At 39.1% G+C, this 23104-nt stretch overlaps 1 protein-coding gene across 2 annotated transcripts in view; it reads right to left on the reverse strand.

Moving 5' to 3' along the window:
- Nucleotides 1-1788: 1788 nt before the first annotated feature.
- Nucleotides 1789-23104, reverse strand: part of rsu1 (Ras suppressor protein 1) — a 31467-nt gene continuing 10151 nt past the window's right edge. For both annotated transcript variants that reach the window (XM_036585891.1, XM_036585901.1), the window contains exons 7-9: nucleotides 21920-22034; nucleotides 17380-17512; nucleotides 1789-3740 (exon numbers count right to left, since the gene is read on the reverse strand). In XM_036585891.1, the coding sequence (XP_036441784.1) occupies nucleotides 3638-3740; nucleotides 17380-17512; nucleotides 21920-22034 (351 nt within the window). In that variant the 3' untranslated portion in view covers nucleotides 1789-3637. The remainder of the gene's footprint in view (nucleotides 3741-17379; nucleotides 17513-21919; nucleotides 22035-23104) is intronic.

Here is a 23104-nt window from a genome sequence, read left to right on the forward strand (position 1 = left end):
ATGCAAGGAAAATTTGATTTTATGTGATATGCGCAATTTATGGGTACTTAAGATTTCTACTTTTACTCAAGTAATATTTTACAAAAGGCATCTGTTCTGTCACTCAAGTATGGAGGTTGTGTAATTTGTCCACGCTATGTGTGTGTAGATAGGTGGAATTGCATTGCCCTCGTGATGGAAACAAGAGAAGGTTTAAAAAGAAAAGGAGAGAAGTACTGCAAAGACTGAAAAGATGAAAGGTGTGACAGAGGGCTGGTGGAAAGTGTGTTGTGTTGCGGCATGCACTCAGCAGTGTGCTGTGGACAGATGTGCCTGCTGAGTGTGTGAGTGTAAGGAAAGTGTGAATGAGGAGGACAGGAGGACACACACAGTGCCTGAGACAGGATAATAATAATGAGAGTAATAACAGCAGAAAAAGGTGTGTGACGGGACCTCTCAGGAGTGCAGCACAGACCCTCTGACACACACACACACACACACACACTCACACACACACAGCTTTTTTAGGCACACAGCACTGAAAGGTCAACACTTCCTCCTTATCTCCTGTCAGAGGGCCGGGCAGGGCCATGACATGGCCTCCTATGGGCAGATCAGTTTTCAGATGTGTGATGATCCTCCGTCACTGCTTCAGATCACACTCTCTTATCAAGTTCTATATAAACGCATCACTTCTTACTGAAAGTTTGCATGAGCCGCAGTACTTATAGGGTCCTTATCATACAGTTTTCTTGTGTTTTATTTTCCCCGAGCTTCACATATGCAATTTACTTTTACATTTTCCAGCCACTCTTTATTGCTTAGAATTAAACAAACTGGTTTTGTTGTCATGCCTGTAAGACATGTGATATGCAAAGGACCTTTGTTCTGATTGTGTACTTTGTAATGTGCCTCATTCAAAAAGCAGTCCAGGGTGCTTGTAAGTTTAGCTAACTTGTTTTATGCTAAATTAATTTAAATTATCTCCAAAAATTATGTTTCATACTTAAAAATGTATTAAGTTCATTATATTAGGAATGTCCAACCAAATGGCACTTATTTTAAACAGACCATTGCAATAACTTCCAAATGTCAGCTGGTGTTTCAGATCTTTATCATGCTAAAAGATCTATTTCTGTCATTTGAGCAACTTCTTTGCAGACACTTGCAGGTTTGCATCCAAAATGTCTTTGTGCAGTTTTGATCCCATCATTAAACACAAGCTCATCAACACCACTGCACGAAAAACAGTCCCAGACTTCGACTTTTCCACTTCTGTGCTTTACAGTGTCCTCTCTGCAGTTGGGTTGGAATTCCTCTCCAGGCCTCCACATAAAGAGTCAATCAGTTTGATGTTGTACTTTAAGTGTTTTTAAAACAAATCTACAGAGTATTGGTTTTTGTGGCATCAATTAAAAAACCTGCAGTTTTTGCAGCACAATTTCCACATATGGACTGTGGAGTGAATGTTAAAGTTTCAAAACATACCAATGTTTATAGATACCACTAATGTCCTTTATTTCCAAAAAGCAAAGGACATTAAGGGGCATAACTAATAAAATGTTATTATATATATATATATATATATATATATATATATATATATATATATATATATATATATATATATATGTATATATATGTATATATATATATATATATATATATATATATATATATATACATATATACATATATACATATATACATATATACATATATATATATATATATATATATATATTAATCATTTATAACATACATTCTGGTATACAAACAGAAACACTTAAATTGATAGTCAAACAAAAGCTATTTTAGGCTATTTTATTCAAAATAGTTCAAATGGAATAAACATGCCATATGGTGACACAAGCGTGAGAAAAAGACCTTACGACCTTAATGACATTCTTTGATCGCCATTGTGTTGAAATTATTTTTGGACCATGACAATAATATTCCACACAGGAGTAACAATAATCTTCATCTACATTTGAAGAGGCCTTGCTACATTCCTTAGTTTCACCTATTTTAAAGTCACTGCAGGAGCTCTTTCAGAATGATTAGTCTAGGTACAGTAAACAACAGCACCATCAGGTACACCGATACATCTAAACAATACTAAAACGCAAACACCATATTTTTTTTTGGCTGTCAACCCAGAACACATGCTTTTAGAAGAACAAGCTGTCCATTGTTTGAATAGCTTGTTAACACTCTCAAATGAGCTGCAAGGTTGCTTTGGGACTGGTCTCCACTTTGTAAACCATTCAAAACTCCAGTCTGCAGCCATTCATATGAGTCATTAAGAGCAAGAGCCGTGGCAGAGGGAAGAGACAGATGCATGCCCCCGGAGGCAGGACACAATCCTGCACAGACACGGCTAAGACCCCTAAAACCCCTCCAAAATCCCCCTCCGGTTACGCAACAGCCACCACTGCCGAGCCCAGCGCCGGAGGACAGAAATTGCTCTTGAGAAAAGCTGTGTGCCTTGTTTAGACAGCTCAAATCAAACTGTGGGATATGATAATATTCTTTCTTCTCCACTGCAGACAGCCTTGCTACTTGAATGGTAGACTGTATAGGTCACATCTGGAGTTGAGCAGTATGGAAAAATACATAATGATAAGAGGAGATATTTTCAAAGTCTAACAACTTGGATACAGTCTAGCTTGAAATACATCTGTGGTGTACTTGAAAAAGTTTATATAAAAACAAGGTTTGTAGGTGACCTTACTGAAAATGTCTGTGAAAATATAATCATTTGCAACAGTAAAGGAGATGTTGATAGTTCAACAACAGCCAGAATCTTTGATAATATCTTAAATAAAAAAAAAGGTAAATAATAAAAATAATGATAAAAACATAAAAATAAAATATTTAAATTTTTAAAGCTATGAATGTCTGGGCATGATCTACAAAATGTGGTGCAGTAATATTTAAACTAGTGTTGTTAAAGTTACACGCTAATAACAAGTTGTTTCTCAAAACATGATAAATTATTATGACCATTGCTGTTAACACATTTTCTAGTTTCACCTACTGAACATCCCTAGTCATGCAGGCTGAAGCCCAGCTGCAGCAAACTAAGAGAAGGCTACAATCACGGAGAAGTTGGAACCATTGGCTGCATATATGATATTGGTTGGACATACATTCATTAGTGGGAACATGCAGGCACTGCTGCGTTCACTGGACGTCCCTGTTGAAAAACTGTGTTCATCCTATGGAAATCATATAATCACGTGGGTAAAAGTTCAGCAAATACTACAAATACAGTTAATTACTATTAACTATGTCAAATAATGTAATTAACTCCAATTATTTTTATCATTTGACAGACTATAAACACACTGAGTAAGACAGTAGCTTTAAAAGTAACACTTGGGCAGATGGCAGTAGGGTAAACACTATTTTACAGAAATGCGATGAAAAGGGTCTATATATTAATGCAGGCAAGGACGAACTCAATATGGCTGTTTCAGACATGGCAAGGACACTATGAGGCCACACACGTGTAACGTGATAACACAGTACAGAAAGAGTATAAAAATGGATTGTGTGTTCCTTTAGTAAATAAATAGAAAGGTGAGGGAAGGCACATGCAGTGAGGTCCAGCTCGGACGGGCAGACAAGGGCCCTTCATCATCCCTCCTCATCTTCACTTGTTTTTAGCAGCCAGGGGCTTGCGGCTGATCTTCTTGGATTTGTCATTGTTCTTTTTGGGTGCTTCAGGATTGGCCTGCATGTGTCGCCCATAAAGACTGAAAAGCAGAACACAGACACTCTGTTATCACACTGGACAACATGAAATCATAATGAATAATAAAACAATTAAAAACACCATGTTTAATATGGACTGTAGTGAGAGGGAGAAGAGGAGCATTTCTGGGGGCTGCTGAGCTGAAGAAGGCATAATTGAGTATGCCACACACTGATGAGTCCCCTACTGAGACAGCAGACTCTTTGTGCTGTTTAAGGCTGTCCAGCCACAGCTGTGTGCTGCATAAGAGGAATGCACAGAGAGACAATTATCCAAAAGCAGGCCGCTCAAGGAATGGAGAGAGGGAGACGGCAGCAGAGAGAGAGGGAGAGAGAGAGAGAGGGGAAAGAGGATGAGCCATTTCCAGTCCACTGCCTTTCTCTGTGTAAGAGGCACTCAAAGGCTGAGCTAAGTGACACAAGGAGGGAGGGAGGGAGGGAGGGAGGGGGAGGGAGAGGGAGAGAGGGAGGGAGAGAGAGAGAGAGAGAGGGAGAGAGAGAGGGAGAGAGAGAGGGAGAGAGAGAGGAGAGAGAGGGAGAGGGAGAGAGGGAGAGAGAAATGGACAGGAGATAGTGTGAAAGTATGTGGGTGGTTGCTGCAGAGGCCAGGCTAATTGATGCTATGCTCCAGTCATTGCCACACTAATAAGGGTCTCTGATTGATTGTTGACAAAGTGGCTGGTGATTGCGGGGTCTGACGTACTGCACTGAGCATGTGAGCAGCTTCAGGACTGAGCAGCTTCAGACTGTAATTAAAGAATGCCATTTGAGAAATAATTCTAATTGCAGACCAGCAAAATGTCAAGCGACAGCTCCCCTTTAAGGCTAGAGTTCATATTTAATATTTACAGATGACTACAAACAGCCACCACTGAGTGTGTGGTTAATCAGAAGAGTCTCTTACTCGCTCTCTCTCTCTCTCTCTCTCTCTCTCTCTCTCAAACACACACACAGAGAGAGCCTCACTGAAAACTCAAGACCTCACAAGGCGATGACAAGTTTTTGAAAGTGGAAACTATTTTCCTATTAATGATCTCATTAGTATTGCGACAGTTTGGCACCACACCAAGGCAGTATCGTTCATACATACTGTGCCTCTGCTGACTAGATGTGACAAACTGCACTTCGCTATGAACCACAGCTAATCGAGGCTGCCTTCCTTTCTCCCCATCTCACTTTCTCTCCTGTCTGGAAGGCCCCGTCTCGGGGCTCTCCCCTGGGCTTTGGCGGCTCCTGTTCCCCCCCAGCTTCCTCCACAGCTGCCCAGTGAGGCGCGTAGGGAAGGCTCCGACGGGAGGGCTCTACAGTGGCCCCTGTGGAACTGGACAGCCTGTAAATACCAGAGACCTTTGTGACACTTCTCCATCTCACATGTGGAAAAAAAATAAATAAATAAAACAGATTGACATCATCCAGACCAAAAACATAACTTTCCTGAAGATTAACACTGACTTGAAAGTGAAAGAATGTGCTGGGACTTTATGGCTGTGCTGTGTATGTTTAATTCAGTGTCTGCTGATCTGACACTTCAGTGACTCTGACATGAGTTTGTTTAAAATGTATTTTTACAAGAAAGAAAAAAGAGGGATGAACACGAATTGAAAAATACAGCAAGAAAGAAGAAAAGAAAAAAGAGCAACAAGAGAAAGCCAAAATGCAGAGAATGAGTGAAGCAGCAGATGAAAAGCAGATTACTCATTATGTCAATAAAACTTAGAATGCAACAAACCCAATTATTTTGCAGAGCTGCACAAAGATGGATGGGGTGGAAAAAAGATCCATTCAATCATAAAACAAAAATCAATCTGAGAAAACTGAAATGTCCTCATAAAATCTGAATATTTCAGTTTAGGAGTTTTAAAGGAGAAGTTATAAATTGACTTCAGTTTAAATGATTAGAAGGTGTGAACACAACACTATAAATAAGATGAAATACTAGATGCAGAGCAGAAGTCTGTGTCTGGTCTGTGAAAAAAAAGAGTTTGAATATGCTGTCAAAAGTATAGCACTCTTCTTCAGTACTACATCTGTGCTGAGAATTGTGTATGTGCATTAGAGTTTATCTTGATGGAAAAACTATACTGTCCTGACATGTTAGAGAGCTGATGATTGCATGTAGAGAAGGTGTTTGGTGTTTGCAAGTGCATCTATGTAGTGGCTTCAGCTGTGATCTGGACAACGATTGTGAGCTGATGGGTTTGTGGCAAGCTGGGGGATCAGTGCTGACAGATGCACGTAGATGTTGGTGCTGAAACCTAGGCTAAATTGGACTGTTTTACATCAGGCTGATATGCTGAGGGTGCGTGGGGGATCACTGAAGCGTTCTCTCTCACTGTCAGCGTCCCAGACCACTGACAAGCCCAATAACATGGAAAGAATACTGAGAAACCAGAGCAGTGGGAGATATGAAAAAGACATGTACAAGTCCTACAGCACAGTCCACAGGCCCTTCATCAACAGCCTACCCAGCGGCATTACTGAATCAGTTAGACATCACTACAGGAGCCTCAAAATTTCTACACGATAAGCAAACTGTGAGTCATTCAGTTATAATTATTGTCCCGTTACGATTATTATATAGAAATGTTACTGGGTCACTGTGATCTCACTGTGTAGTGAATTTTGTACTCCAAAATTATCTGAAAATTGTTTGATAATAGCAGCAGTACACTGCAGTGTTTTCTTGATTATGTTTCAATAATGTGTTCTGCAAAATCCTTTCTCTGGAGTTTATCTTCATAGTAATATTTAGTATTACTATTATTAATATGTTAATTCTTACATGATCCACAGGCTAGATTTTTTGCGTTTTAAAAATATGCAAAAGTGTGTATATTTAAGTAGGTTTTGTCTCATTTACATATCGAAATGTATTTTTTTTTTAAAATAAAACATCCAAAACAAAAATATTTCTAAGAATATCAGTAATCAAGTGTCTAACACTCACAGATATCTGTTCTTTTAAAAATTACCCTACTCTGTGCTGTATTGTGCCTCATTCACAAAGCAGTCAAGGCTGAAACTCTCCATCAGTGTGAAAAGGCAGGCTAACCTGCTGTAGGCTAAACAAGTGGATAATTGTAAATTAGTTCACTTCAAAATAGGCTGTTTTTGCAGCTTAGTTTCCATATATGGATTGTATGGACAGGGGAAAGAATGGTATGTTCAGAACAATGTTTACATACTATATTAAACTAATTTTTGAAAACAGTGAGGATAATTTGGTTGTACATGAAATGAGCCCTTTAAAATAACACTCAAAGCCACTACAAACCAAAGCTTCTAATGTCTTCTCCGTATATCTCTGTTATTTATCTGGAGGCCCAATTTCACCTCTTCTTCAGACCATGACTACAAACACTGGTGTCTGCTGTAGCCACAGCTTTCCCAAACACACAGTCACCGCATCCACATCTCTGATCCCAGATCAATGAAGAGTAGGCTTATTACTACAGCAGTATGGCTGTCCTGCCTTGCTATAAACACAAAGATTTCCTATTCATCTGCCTCAGCGACCACTTAGAGCCAATTAAAGCCCAGAACTGGGGCTGCCCAGTTAATGGAATCTGATTCCTGATGGCCAGAGAGATTTTATTCCTACGGGCTCCTCAAATACTCTCTGGTTAATTAATCTCAGTTACAGCCCATTGTATCTGTACATACACTGCACTCTATCACAAATGTATGCTTCAGAATACTGACTGCCTATGTATATGTATCTGAGCTGAGAGTGAGTGAGTGCATAAGTGTGGGGCGCTGTATATACAGTAAGTTCATCTAGTCCAATGATAAATGTACTAGAGGTCCATGACTCATTGATCAGGTATTGAGGCTGGCACTATTTTCCACATTTCTGTTGAAACTGTTTCATGATTAGGAAGAATGTTACTTATCCTCTAATGAGCTCCAGCTTCATGTCTAAACTGCATGTCCAAGGGGGGAAAAAAGAGCCTCTTCAGCATATTAAAAAATCTGTAATCAGACTTAGGCAATGTTGATAAAAGGGGTTAATTACTGAAGCCATGCAGTATTTGATCCTTGATACTAAAAATGCTGAAGAGCGCTTCCACTGACATTAAATGTTATATTGATACAGAACGGTCACAAGGAAAACTGTTTGAATTCATCAATTCATCATTCATCCTTTTCTTGTATGTGTCGACTGACGTATTTTTCTGATACTTATTACTGGTAAACAAGAAAGTCCATAACAGATACATGGGGCTAATAGTTGTTTGCCATAAATTTGTTTATAGTATTTTACAGGAACCACAAAATGAACATTAATGGAAAATAATGTATACTGAAATACTAAACAATCGAACATTATAAATACACTGCACTGTGCACTGTACATAAACGTAAAGATACAAATGGAATATAAATGTAAGGAAACTTTAAAAGGAAATTTTACATAGATAAAACTAACAGCTCACCTCAAGATAAAATGAATATAAGAAAACTTATAAGAAAATGTAAGAAAAACTTAAATAGTTTGTTAAAATATAAAAAAGCACACAGGGATGGTGGAATCTTTGAAGGCTGGATCATGTGTCGAGGAAGACCAATCTTGGTCAGGACAATATTTTTAGCTTAAAAAAATCATGATTATTGATTATACCCATATACTCCAACCTGTACCTAATACTGCTCCTGCCTTTTACCTAACACTAAAGCATCTGATCCAGCCAATCATGGACTTGCAGGAGTGGTAGACTGAGGTTGGAACCAGGCTCTGCAGGAAGGCAGATCTTCCAGACCAGGGTTGGTGACCACTGCTCTCTATGAATCATTTCTAAATCCATGCCCACAAGCTTTACACATTAAACAACAAGGTGTTTTCCAATCGCTATTTCAGAGTCACTGTGGACTTCAGCTATAGATGCCTTTGGAAATCCATGTAGAACATAAATATGAAACAATATTTCATTAATTAACTTATCTTAACCACCAGGACACTTAAGCTGTACGTAAAATGCTGTGAATGGTATGTTACACTCTGGGAAACCCTTAGCAGAGACAGCAAGTACTGCAGCCTAACGGCAGGTTACTAATCAGTCATAGCCCAGGCCTACTTTGATCAATCCAACAATGCTGTAGGCGGGACACTAAGACTACAGATGTGTTGACTGGTCATTCTCGATATGTCATACATATTTTGACCGATTCATTCAGGCTATCAGAAGGACACTGAGCCAGAAAAGGTTCTTTCAGTTGTGGTTGCATTAGAGGTGTGTGTTTACCAGGTAAAAGCCTTTTAACAGAAATGAAACAAGTCAAAATGCTGATTCCGAGTACCAGAAAAATGATAAACATCTGCTAGGATAGATCTGATATTTGGTTGACCCATACTAACATTAACAGTAATGGTTGAACACAGTCATGCCAAGTTCTTACATTCTGTAACAGACCTTGAGTACACAGCTCCACTTAAAAATATTTGGAACACTCATGCAAGCAAACCTTGTGCTAGGAGAGTTCAATTATGGGAGGGAAAAGAAAGAAAAACTGGTGAATAGCTGAATGAAGGTTACTGCACTCCTCAGTAATTCAAGTAATACTTTAGCAGCTTTGTGCTGACACAGCCTCTTTCAGCAGGGTTTCTCAAAAACCCTACAACAGAAATGTCCATAGAAATAGGAATTTCGAAAGCAAATAACTTTTCTATGTGAAACACAGGCCTAGAGGCTCTTCAAACAAACAAATTTTCTCACACATACAAACACACACATAAAAACTGGTGTGCCATTCACTAGAATTCAGGAGATTTCAAAAATCCACTGCAAGCAGCTGAGAGAAGTGTAAATTAGACAGAATGTTTAAATACTAGTGAGAAAAACGCACAAGAAAAGAAAGTAATTGGGGCATTATCAGACATTAACAGCGGCAGATTACTGATAGTCGTTTCCCTCCTCAGCCACTGTACATCAGATAGCGTATTTAAAGAGCCTGGAGCTGTGACAGCAGCATGCTGGGAGAACACTCCACTCAGTCTAAAGCACAATCCACTGTGACACAGCCAATGGAAATCCATGCCCAGGCTCAATGAGACTAAATGACAATAATGAAGACGCATGACAAATAGAGCAAGAGCACAGTTCAGAACTGATCGCTCCCCAGATGCCTCCATCATTAGCTAGAACTCTGCGGATGATGATGAAGCATGTTGTTTTGCTGACCTATGCTGCTCTCTTGCATGCGGTGACCCTGGAGTTGATATTAAAGATATCTCACCACTGATAACCATGATACAACAGAGACCTCATCGCTGCTGGCATTTTTTTCACCAACAAACCAGATGCATCTTCACAATAATCAAACGACAGTCTGTTGTGAGTTAATGAGTAATGCTATTATGCTACGTCATGTTACATGTGTTGGAACTGTCATTGTTATGAATAATTAATTCTGTGGCAAAGAGTGCCTACACAGGGCCATAGTGAGGGGGCTGCAGGTTTGTGTTTTAAAGGTGAAGGCCGTTAATGAGGCTTCTGACTGATAACCTATAGGAGGCTGTGGAGGTGTGGAAGCAGGCCCAGAGAGCTGTCTATGAGCCCTGGCTAATGAGAAGCGATGGGGCCTCTCTCACCTCCCCAACCTCCTCGACCAATACTCAGTAATCATAAGCACACAGAGACAATTGTGTATAAGCACTTATTCGAAGGGCTTCTACTGAACTCCTCTGTACAGCACAGACAAAAGAACAGATTCACAGAGGCCTCTTTGTGAAGTCCAAAAAGGGAAGGACACATATTTAAGTACTCGATAAAAATAGTTAATGGTGTACTCACTGTAAAATGCAAGACATGTTGAACTGGAATGGAATATCACTAGAATGCTATTCACCACAACTTTTAAATTCGCGTTTAGGGAAGGTTATGGTAAGTGCCTGCTGAAGAAGACCTGTGGACAGGAAGTCTCTGGCAGCCCAAAGGCTCCCCATGCACCAATGTCAGGGTGCAGCAATGCATGACTCTAATTAGAGAGACAGGGAGAGGTCTGTGAGGATCTCTGAGCATAGTCAGCTGACAGTTTTCACATGCACAATAGGGCTGGCTAATGCACACATGCAAAGGGTAAAGTCCACTAAAATGTGAGACTGTTCTATACATTTCTAAACACAGTGACAGCTTCTATCCAAAGTTGTCCTTACTAGGCCTGTCATGACCATGAAAGCTCAAATAGTCAAACCTTACTAGCTGCTGCTCTCTAAAGGTGTTACAGTAATAGTCAGAACTTCTGCTGTTTTATCGTAATACTTGTGATGCATCTCAATACATGCTTTTTCTGACAAAAGCATTTATTGAGATATATCACAAGTATTATGGGATTGCTTTACGCAAAGTTATTTGTATTATCATTATCTTCTATTTTTACTGTTATTGCTGATCTTATTTATGTTATTGACAATAAATTTGATTATTTAACCATGAATCAGATATTTTTCATTTTTCATATTATGCTCAAATTTACACACACTTCCCACAGATTTCACTGTAGAGATAAAATACTGAATAACTGAAATTTGTGTGCGCTCATTTTATGGTTAGATTTGACCATCAAAACCTTTATGAATAAGGGCCATTGTGTCTCTCTAATTACAGAGTGGAAGAATTAAAGGTAGTCTCAACAAAGGACAAAGTTCTTTTATCTCTGGTATATCTCTACAATCACATCACGCAATCTCATCACTCTTTCTAAAATTGGATTGTTTCACATTTTATTCTTTTCAATAACTGTTATTTTAACAATAAAAGCTAGGGGCTCTGGCTATATGAACAACTGCTTAGTCAAGAATCTATGCTTGTTTCTGTGCAACTTTGAGAAATCAGTCAATTTTTCTGTCATCTCCCATACTCGATTAAACTGCTTCAGAGATTATATGTTGATTTTGTCAAAAGAATCTCATGAGAACCAAGGAGAGGCATGATTACTCACTCAGTTATGTGGTCTTGTGCCAGTGAATCAGTGTCTAAGAAGTGTTGTGCGTTCACTGAAGCTGCATGATTACCGGTCTCCTAGTGATCATTATACCTATTACAGCCACAGATCTAATGCTACATCCATTGTATTCAGCTAGATCCATCGCAGCCTGCAGTGTCTACAAGTGTTCTAAACTCGCACCACTACAGCTGATCTTGATGAGGTCGTTTCCTTGTTAAAGAGGAAATATTCCTGATGAAATCAGATGGTATTGATGGACTGCACTGGAGTAACCTGCACTTTGCTGTGGTGCTCTCCTATCTGTCTGAGCCTCTTTATGACAATACAGTAGACAGCAGGGTAACCTCTGAACCCAGCAGAGACTGACTGAGGGAGCTCCTGCTTCTGGCCACTCTGGGACTAGTGCAGACAATCTCTGTTGGGACATGAAGATGCAGACGTTTTGACAAGTTTAGGACTTTTTACACCACTGCAACAACTAGTAAAAGACTCTGATCGCCAAATTGATGTCCAAGATCTTGAAGTTGATCTCTAAAATACCAAGCATGAGGCAACAGAGAGCAAATCTCTCATATTCAGCTTTTTGACAAATGACCACTTGACAAATATACTCTCAAACTGAGGCCTGTCCATGAACCTATGCATGTGTGTGTGAATGTTTCATGGACGTATGTAAATTTCATGTCATTTATTGCGTTTTTGCACCATGATAAGATACATTTTTGATGCATATGTAAAAAAGAAAATAAAACATTCATTCATTTTGCTTAATTTTAGTCAAATCCAACTGTCAAAACAAGACTGCAGCAACTGGTAAAAGGCAAATAATTTTGTCATAAGACAATCACACAGAACATTCATGGAATCCGTTCAAATGTTCATTAGCAGTTTAAAGTTTGAAATTATTTGTCATTTTAATAATCTGTCTTTTTTATACAAAAGTAATGTGTACAATATAGATTTACTTATCATAAACTAGATAACAAAGGATATTTTTTTTCAGAATGGCTTAATATCTCAAGCTGGGAACAAGAAGCAGTTATCGTTACATTAAATAATGTACTGTGATTATTGCTTCTGTCAGGTTATTTACCTCAAGATTTAATCACCACTTTAAATATAACAATTTCTAAATATTAATTTACTGATTACAATTTCATTCTTGATGTTTATAAATCATTTTAGTATCATACCTTAAACTGTACAGCTCTGTTCTTCATTCTGAAAACTTTTGAATTTTTTACTTTTTTCTTCTAGCTTCCCTCTAATTATCTAAAACTGTTGAAGTTGCACAAAATAATCATAGTACATTTATTAAAATTGGTTTTATATTATTGAATAATGATTCCAAACTTTTGAGCAGTAGCGTATGCCAATATGTCTGAAATCACAGATTTTCACACCATAAAATCTCACTGAATCCGAAAACATAAATATGTATACTGTAACACCCCTAGTGTGAGTGTGTGTGAGAGAATAAATAAGAATGAGTATGACTGTGTGAGTAAATGAGTGAAAGAATCCTGGAGTGAGCAAGTGAATGAGAGGAATATGAGTGAGTGAAAGTGAGAAAGAATGTAAAGAGCAGGGCGATCTTAATTGCAGTTTTTTTTTCTCAGTCAGTCCCAGACAGCTGTGACGAGTTCTCTGCGCAGCGCCTGCCTCTGCTGCTCGCTATCAACAAGCGTTTAGAGGAGAGGATGAATAAAAGATGGCGGCGAGGCAGGCTTTACGATATGTTAATGCATTATGAGCATGCAGTTGCTCTCTCACACCGTCAGTCAGCCAAAAGATCCCTCTGTCAGGTTAACAAGCCACTTCATGAAATATGCATGCAGGTGCCCCCCACCCCTCCCCAAACACACTCCTTTTTACCATGAGACTCCCAAACCCTTCTCAACAGAGGAAAAGAGAAGAGGGGGAGAGGAGGAGAGGATTTAGTGAAGCATGTTTTCATTCATTTTAACTCCTAAACGGACAAGTGAGCATGTTCTACAAGCATGTGTTCTCTCGTGGGTCACCAGTGAGTAAGTTCAAAGGCACATCTCCATACGAAAACTCTGCAGGGTCTGACTAACAATATCATACAGTGCAACAGCTCCTTCTTACCAGATCATTATATCTCATGAGAACTGCTAGCTAGGGAAAAAAATATTGCTCTCTTGGCTTTGCAGATTTAACTGCATTTCTGTTTTATTTTTCTTTTAATATACAGTTTTACTACGCAATTCTGAATAGATAAAGTTATTTAACAAGGGGTAACAAACGGCTGCACTAGGTTTTATTCTGGAATTTTCTTTCCTACTACAAGGAATTCACCACATTTTACGAAATCTCTTAAAATGTGAGTCACTTCCAATGGGCACATATTTTGGTTGCCGATTCACATTATTTTGTTTTGTCTTGCTCCTAAAGAGTCTTCCTGGGCCTGCTGGCTGAGAGACTTCACACCACTGCTAAGGAGTTTTCTGGGCTTGCCGTCAAAGAGACTTTCCCCCGTGGCTAAGGAATTTTCCCAGACATGCCGAGGGAGAGAATATTCTGCTGCTACAGAATTTTCCCAGACCTGCCAGCTGGGGAACAATATGCATGTGTGTATGTGGTGTGTTTTGTTATTGTGAAGCATCATTGGGTTTGTTATTAGTAGTAGTAGTAGTAGTAGTTGTATTAGTATAGTAGTAGTAGTAGCAGTAGTACTGGCACGAGAAACCAGTATGTGACAGAAAAACAGCATAATGACTAAAAATATCCAAAACAGCTATACCCTTGTAGTTTGCAGAAACCATGTAGATTTATGTAATTGAAAGAGAGCAGAGAAGGACTGAGAATAAGAGCAAGAGAGAGAGAAAGAAAACAGGCTTAGGGAAGGTGAGGGCCCAAAGCTGTCTCAGGTGAAGGACATTTAGGCAGGTGTAAATGAAACTGTTGAGCCATGGACATATCGAGAGTCCACACTTCGCACCCTGTTAACGCTTGTCTAACGGGATTCACCGCCCTGCACATACTTACTCACTTACACTGTCTCTCTCTCTCTCTTTCTCTCTCGCACAGACACACACTTCTTAGCCTCAGCCTCTTGGCTCTGTCAGCACAGAAATAAGCTCCCTGCAGCACCAATGTTATGAGAATCAGATAACCAGATGAACACCGAACTACAATAGCAGAGAGTTAAGCAGAGCAGAACTGAACAGCCAGGACTGGCTCTGAGAACCCAGACATTTCCTGACCTTCTCTCTTTGGCCTTATAACACGAAAGGTAAGCAGTGTGATTTAGTTAGCACAATCCACTGAGCCTTAAGTGTTTGATGTATCCAAACAATGGCTACCATATGCTTTGAACGTCGGGTTCCTTTTTAAACATCCATGACCATTTAAACACCCACATCTTCTCTTTAACACATTATTTATTGCCTGAGTCACCTTAATGATGCCGGTGACACTGATATTTCTCTTATTAGTGGTAAATGTTCTTGGGAAAAGCTTATTTAACAAAAAATAAAATTTAGCCTTTTTCAGCACAATCCCCAAATCTCCCAGCCTAAAGAAGTGAAGATAATTCCATTATACAAGGCCAGATCTGCAGCCGTACCAAACAAACTTCTAAACTTCTTCAGTCATTTTCATGCAGTATATAATATCCTATATGCCTTGTATAAGCAGCACTAAAATGCAAAACTGAGAACCAAGTTGTTAAAACAGCACAAATGGATAAGTGTATAATGAGCAATGAGTTTTATATCAGAGATATCTGACTGAGGAAATTAGCATATTTAGCATTCTGCACTTTTGATGACAGCCTACTTTGGAATTGATCATAACTGTAGACAGCACTCACTACATACAGCAATTCCCATTTGTCACTGTTGTCCCACTTGTCACTTGTCCCCAATAGTCACTGATGGCTCAGCAATCAGTCATAAAACCTTCAACTTACCCATGTGGATATAATCAATAAAATGGGCATATTTTTTTTTTTTTATCTGAAGGCAGTAATGCCCACTTTAATGTCACATCCAACAATCCACAGGAAGCAATGTGCATATTGAACACTGCAGAAAACTACATATGTAGCCTGTTCTTAAAAACAAACAAACCAACAAAAAACAGTTGAAAGAATATGTCAAGATTTGCACATGGTTAGACTGAGCTTCTGCCACAGTGGTAAGGCAGGCATGTTCGTGCCTTGGAGGGAGATCAGTTCCAGTAAGTGGGTTGTGGGTCTCCAAGGACTCAAGCTCAGCAGGCAGCTAAATGATCAAACAGAGGGATTTGCCTCTCTTGTTGTGGGGGGATTGAGGAGTTGTGAAGGATTGTCAACGATATGCTACAATTAGTTCAGAAAGTTTTTTTCAGGACAAAAGAATACTGCTGTTGTTCCAAGCAACAGCCCAATGTTATTGTTGACACCAAAGGATGCAATCACTGAAAACACTGCCTAACAGTTCCAAACATGTTACCTGTTGTCCATAGTACAGGGTGCCCAAAAACACAGTTGGCAGTTTTCTTTTGGACAGAAGTGCGTTTCTACATGACCTGCTACCCACATGTGAGAAAGCATTTTGCTTTGCAGAGTCACACCAAATTCCATAGTCCTAATTTGCAGGTGCTGTCACATGGCCAGGGAGGTACTTATAATCTTATGGATGTGGGATTATCACTGGGAGAAAAACAAGCAAAAATTAACCGAAACATTTGCTCAATTACAGATGTTTTTAGGGTTAGGTTTTCCGAGACAACTGAACCTGAATCAATAAAAATGTTTGTATTATGTCAGTATTGTTTTTCCCTTCAAGTCCACACCTGGCAAGTTTGGTATATATTATTAAATAGCCAGAGAATAAAAGCTTGTCATTGATAGAGAGATCACTGAGAGATGAGAGATTTCCTCTGCCACTTATAAAAGAAGAATGCCTCCAGCTTTCAGTTTAATTGGTTTGGTCCTGTGGTAAATCGACAAGCCTTTAAATGCAAACAACTGCTCATCTACTTTCACTGAGCCAACCTTGGGCTTGTTCCAGAAAAAAAAATATGTGCAAAAATAAAACTGGCCTGTATAAGATTTCTATATTTATACTGAATATTCAATAAAAGGCAGATATTTCATCAGCAAGATGTCTCTTAGTTAAAAGGCATGATAAGAAGAGAGAGGCATGTTGGAAGAAGCGTTAGAGGTATGGTGAATGTGTTTTATCTAATCAGATTACATTGAGGGTTTTGCAGGTACTGCCATGTTTTACCAGCTAGAGTTGTATTACTCAATCCATCATTCTGCCATCACAGAGCTCACAGACATTGAGGCTGTCACTGAGGAACAAACAGAGGCAGGGTCACAAACTGAACCATATGGCCCACAGGCTGTGTGCTATGCCAGCCAACAATCCTTGCGGTCTGGAAACGCCACCCGAGTAGCATTTGGAAAAATGTGATTCTTCTGGTCCCGATACTGAGGCTACATACACTTCAGTGTCTAAAGATTCAACTCCACACATTTTATTGGCCCCCTGCTTTGCTGCTGCGACACAAACAGGCCGCACATCTGTGGCTCCAATAGTATTCCAGCTCAGGGACCCATTTCAAAAGGTCAAATACATTGTAGATATAACCTCTCCTTCTTTGTTTCATTTGTATCTCAGTATTTACAGTTATAACTGAGTACTTACAGTTTAAAAGAGAAAAGATGACGGTGAGAAGACTTACTACTTATAGGTCTCGGAGCGAACATATTCAAAAACATGGGACACACCCAGCTGGAACTGATCTGCGATGGGAGTCACCCAGGGGTTATTCTCTGCCTTAAACACCTGCTTTGGGCCAGTGAGGTCCAGATTACCTAAACAGAAAAAAAAAGAGAGAAAAACATAAGCTTAAATAGCGCTTCACAGGGAAATAAAAGACAGTAAAGCATAACTGAAAAATAAGGGAGATCACCAAACAATGTTACTGCTGTTTTACTGGTTGAATGGCAGCTGTACTGAAATTATACTTTGAAGTAAAACAAAATCTCTAAGGTATGAATCAGTCCATCGAATAACAGTGATGATTTAACCTCTGAGAGATGATTAAATGTAAGATAACCAACAAAACACTGTTCCTAAATAATGTATGAAAAGAAAGTTATTCCTATTTATTTACAAGCACAAATACTTGAGCCTATTCCAGAACCTTAAATGAGAAAGGTCACCAAGTAAAGATCTGTCCCAGGCAACAGAGGAAACATAGGGGAGAGATGGAGAAAGAGAAAGTCAGAGGCAAACGGAAAAAAGAGCGAATGAAAAAGAAGAGATTAAGTGATTTACAGGAGATAGAGAAAAGGAGCAGTAAGGGAGCAGGGGGGAAAGGTTAGTGGGGGTAGGAAAATGTGAAGACAAAAGGAGGGGAGAGAAAGGGAGTGAAAATTTTGACAACGTAACAGTACAGGTCACAGTGCTAATGTGGCACATCGTAGCACACAAGGGGCCTAATTAAATTGTTTCTGATTAGAAAGTGTTGAAAAAGCTGTCAGAGGAGCACTAAATTAAACCTGGGCCCTGGCATACAATGTCATGCCTCACAAAACCAGCCAGACAGCACCATTAGTGTAATTTAGCTGTTAATCTGTTGCCTCACATTCAGCTCTACTGGTGTTACCAGTCCTGCTAAAGTCCTGCTTTACAGAGCTAAGAGATAGGACTCATGCTAGGATGAAACTTCTCTCGCACCTGTGAGAGTGTCTTCCGTTAATGATCAATTCTACCTCAAGTTAAACTGTTCGCAGTAAACCTCAGAAAAGGTAAACATGACACATGGTAACTCTGAAGGTCCTTTGTGTCCGCTGTTACCATTACTTAGGAAGTGTCTCATCCATTTTGTCCTCCTTACAGAAGAACAGTAAAGAAGAATCACTCTAAATGCCGTCTGGTGTCATAATGCGCCTGCACTGTCTTTCTTTCTCTCTCTCTCTCTCTCTCTCTCTCTCTCTCTCTCTCTCTCTCTCTCTCACTCCCTTCTGAGCTTCCTCCTCTCCATGTAGTACTCCTCTTCTCCCTTGCCCTCCTCTGTGCGCTTGGCTGCTCCTTGTTAGCTGGGCTCTCCTCTTCGCTTCCCTTCTTTCAAGTACACACATACCCATACACACATGCACACATACACACACACACACACACACACACACACACACACACACACACACACACACAGAGTCCTGTGGCAGCTCTAACGAGGCTGGGCTATGAGGAACAGGATTAAGGAGACATAACGGGAGGGTCCTAATAAGCTCCTTAGGCAAAGCCTTCCCTGCAGGGGGCACTAGAGAGGACATGGCACCAGCCAGACTGAGGCTACCACCCAGCTCACATCACTTATCTATTGCATTTCTCTATTACTTTGATGGGGTGACGAGGCTTATAATTCAACAATTTAAACATGGCAATCTAAAGATCAGAAAGATGTTCGAATATTCCTAAATAATTCCTAAGAACTTGTATGATTTTGTGGTCAGCCAAGACACCATGGATCTAGCATACAAAGATAATTTTAACAGTACAGCCAGGATCGCAAACCAGGGATGGGCAGAGGGAAAATGCCCTTCCTACACTTACGATGCCCTTACATAATTTTGAAATGACTAAACTAGCTCTTTTTTGTATCAACACTACAGGGCTATTATCTATCTACACTAAAAAGCATCCACAGAAGTAATTACTGTAACATTTTTTGGTTTTGTGTTTTAACTGTAACATTTTTTGGTTTTGTGTTTTAATACTGACATTTAAAGCATTAGATGTCAAGAGAATACAGTAACTCAATATATTTTGTTTACCTAGTTTTATGTACGACATGTACCAAACTTTTAGGTGGTGCCAGCATTGTATATAGGTGATAGCCTCTTGATATCTGTCCCCTTCCACTTATCAGATCAAATTTACACCTCTGTGTAAGAGCAAGGGAAAATGATATGACAATAGTGAATATGGAAAACTTATACAAAGCTTAAATGTTTGTTTAGGGAATGTATTTAAATTAAAAAAGTGGGGAAAATTGTTCAGGACACAGTCCACCTCCTCTGCTCACAGTTTGACAGAAGATGCCAAGAGATGACAAAAAATAGGAGGTAATTTCTCTGAAATACAATGGAAAAGTCCTAAATGTGAGAATGCTTGTATGCATTGTTCACTGGGCCATAGTTGTGAATCCCTAGTTTTTATATGCTTTAATATGTTGGTTTCTGCTTTATCATATGACATATTGTTAATGCCATCTATATATTCATCTTTGCATCTTTCCATCTACAGGTTTACAGAAGCCTTTAGAAGTAAAACTATGGAAGGCTCCATTTTCCTAACCCTACAGGGTCAATCCACTGAACAACAAAATGGCTCTACCTACAAGAAGTGTGTCAGTAAGTCTCACAAACATTATTACAACAATACCAGAGATTGACGAACTACAACAGAAAACAATTTAAGTGGAATTTGCTAGACTCTGACTAGGCCACACTAGTCAATAATTCTATAAAGCAGTTCATAAGAGACGTGGTGTGGGCGACGTTGGCTGTTTAAAGCCAATTATCGCCTCCTCAGGCAGGCTCTGTGTGTATGTGACAGGAGAGAAGAGCAGGCACAGGGTAGTGGGTGTGTATGTGTGTGTCAGCCTACACTCAGAATAGCCTGACCGGGCTCCATTCCAATTTGAGGACACAATAATATGGCTCTTGAGATGAATGAAAGAAGTACTGCTTATATAAACCCACAGCACAGAATAAATGGTAATTATCAAGTTAGAATAAGCAAGAAATGTCTTTGAGCCTATTGTTTGCTGAAAAGGGGAAGCCAGTGCTTGTGTGTGTGTGTGTGTCTGTGTATGTGTTTTGTGTGTGGTGAGGCACTCAGGCAGAGAGCATTTTGACCTGTGCTGACCCATATGGGGCTCGGTGATGCATTCAGTGTGGAGAGAAGAGAGAGAGGGAAGACAGAGGAGCAGGTGATGTCTGCTGTCTCACCCTCCACTGGGTCAGCAGGGTGTGGCTCACTCCCCAATGATCCGCCAACCAACCACAGCACAGCCTGGGAGACCACAGTGGGTCTCTCTACCAGCAGCATGATGGACTAAGTGCCTACTGACTGGTGTTTTCACACTTGCGTGCTAACCATGTTGTTGCATTTTTTTTGTGGGTGTGTACACGTCTCACACACCAAGCACACCTACAAATTGTTTTGCAAACAGAGCAGGCCCAGAGAAAAAGAGAGACGTACAGAAAGAGAGAGAGAGAGAGAGAGAGAGAGAGAGAGAGAGAGAGGATAATGAAGAGCGAACAGAGAGTTTGACATAGCCTTTGAGACTCCACAGTAAGAGCTGTTGTCCCATTGAGTCAAAGCTCATCACAGCCCCCAGCATGGCTGTTATTTACAGCATCAAGTAAATAACAGTCACTTACTTTAACAAGCAAGCATGCACACAAACCTGACTGTATACACACAGCACAGTGTCTGCTTACTAAAGACTGACAGGTCATCTTATACTGCTAACCAAACTCAAGTATTACAATAGCATACCTACATCATGGTGTCATTCTATTACTAATGATTGACAGCTTGAACTTGTCTTAGAAGGAGGAACAGGGCTTACTGAGTTCAGATTTTATGTTTATATTTATTTATATTTTATGTTTATAGTTAATATAAAAGAATGAATTAGCTTACAGAACCACACTTTGTGCTTATTCTGAAGGTGTCCTCAGCAGGGATGCATGATTATATCAGATTTTATATCAGTATCAGCAAATGATTACTTAAAAAAGCACTGGGGAGATATTTGATATATCTGATGACATATTTGATATATTTGATGACATACTTTACCCTGAAAGAGCTGTACGTTTAGGGGGCAGTGTACTATTACGCAAATATGTCTGCCTTTTTTATTTAAAGTTTACTGCTTTTGTAAACCTTTACAATTAAGTATTATATTTTTCTATAAAGCTAATTAAGATAAATCCCAGTTTCTACATTTTATAAATGTTTATAAATGTTTCAGATATTCACATGAAAAATACTGAATATCTGCATCAGCCCAAAATTCTCATATCAGTGCACCCCTAGTTGTGAGATTATTTTACTACTCAATAAACCATATTGTATACTGATAAGGATACTGAATAATCTATTTCACACTTTACATAAAATATGGTGAAGTCTGAAGTCAAAGAAATAATTCTGATCAAACATGCACACAAATGCAGGCACAAACTTTCAAATCTCACCAAGTTCAGGAGGCAGGACAGTGAGTCTGTTGCCCTGGATATGCAGCTCCTTTAGTTGGGTCAGATCTCCTATCTCTTTAGGCAAGGAGATCAGGTCGTTATCCCTCAGACTCAGCTGTACAGAGAGAGATACATAGGTCAGGAAGGCCATATGAAAATGCAGAATTATAAATTATTGCTATTATTATTATTATTATTATTGTTGTTGTTGTTGTTGTTGTTGTTATCTCTTTTGCTAAAATGTACAAATGTACATTTTTGTTAACCTTAAGAAGCATATAACTAAATGTTCTTACACATTTACAGTTATAGTTGTGTACACATAATGAGAGAAAATCACTAGTATAGTGAACAATACATTGTTCCAGTTCTATCATTTTCAGTTTTTCTCAGTTACTTTACACATTTTCTAAAACATCAAAGAATACAATATCACTAAAAAGAAATGAACCTTTACCATTACTTAAACCAAGACTGTCAAAACACTAAAAATCTTGTCAATATGACAGGCTGTCCTGGAAGGGTTTCTTTACCTTGTTTCTCATTGAGGCATTTAACCACTACACACACAATGTGCAATTTTGTTTCTAGCCAAATGATGACGACAGAATCACTATCAAATCTAATGCTACACAAACACAATAATATTTTTGTACAAACTTGTCTTTGCATTATAAACCATTATAAACCTTTGCATTATATTAGAGTAAAGTAAAACAGAAAAAAGTAAAAAGTAAAAAAACAAACAAACAAAAAAGAAAGGTTCTGCAAAATTAGGAACCAATGTGGACGTTACAAACACCTTTTCCACCTCTGAACCACCTATACAATCACTTATATCTGTCTGGCCACAGGATTTCATCCATTTTAAACTTGATATATGCCTTGGTATAAAAGTGGGAAAACGTCTGAAGCCATTCCTAACATGTTTCAAGGAAAGAATGAGAATTAGCGAAACTCCATCAAAACTGATGGAAAAACTCAAAAACCATGGGCAAAATTAATAAAGTGAAAACTAATATTGTCCCAAACTACTACATAATTTGGTTATTCATTCTTGTTCGGACCTCTGTCATTCTCAGAAATAAGATTAATGAAAGTAAAAGTAGGATAGATTTGACAGCATGTACAACTGGTTGCTCTAAAATGTGAGAAAATGAACTTGTTAGAGTTATGGCATCTCAC

Source organism: Colossoma macropomum, unplaced genomic scaffold (assembly GCF_904425465.1).
Source record: "Colossoma macropomum unplaced genomic scaffold, Colossoma_macropomum, whole genome shotgun sequence".
In the NCBI taxonomy this organism is placed as follows: domain Eukaryota; kingdom Metazoa; phylum Chordata; class Actinopteri; order Characiformes; family Serrasalmidae; genus Colossoma; species Colossoma macropomum.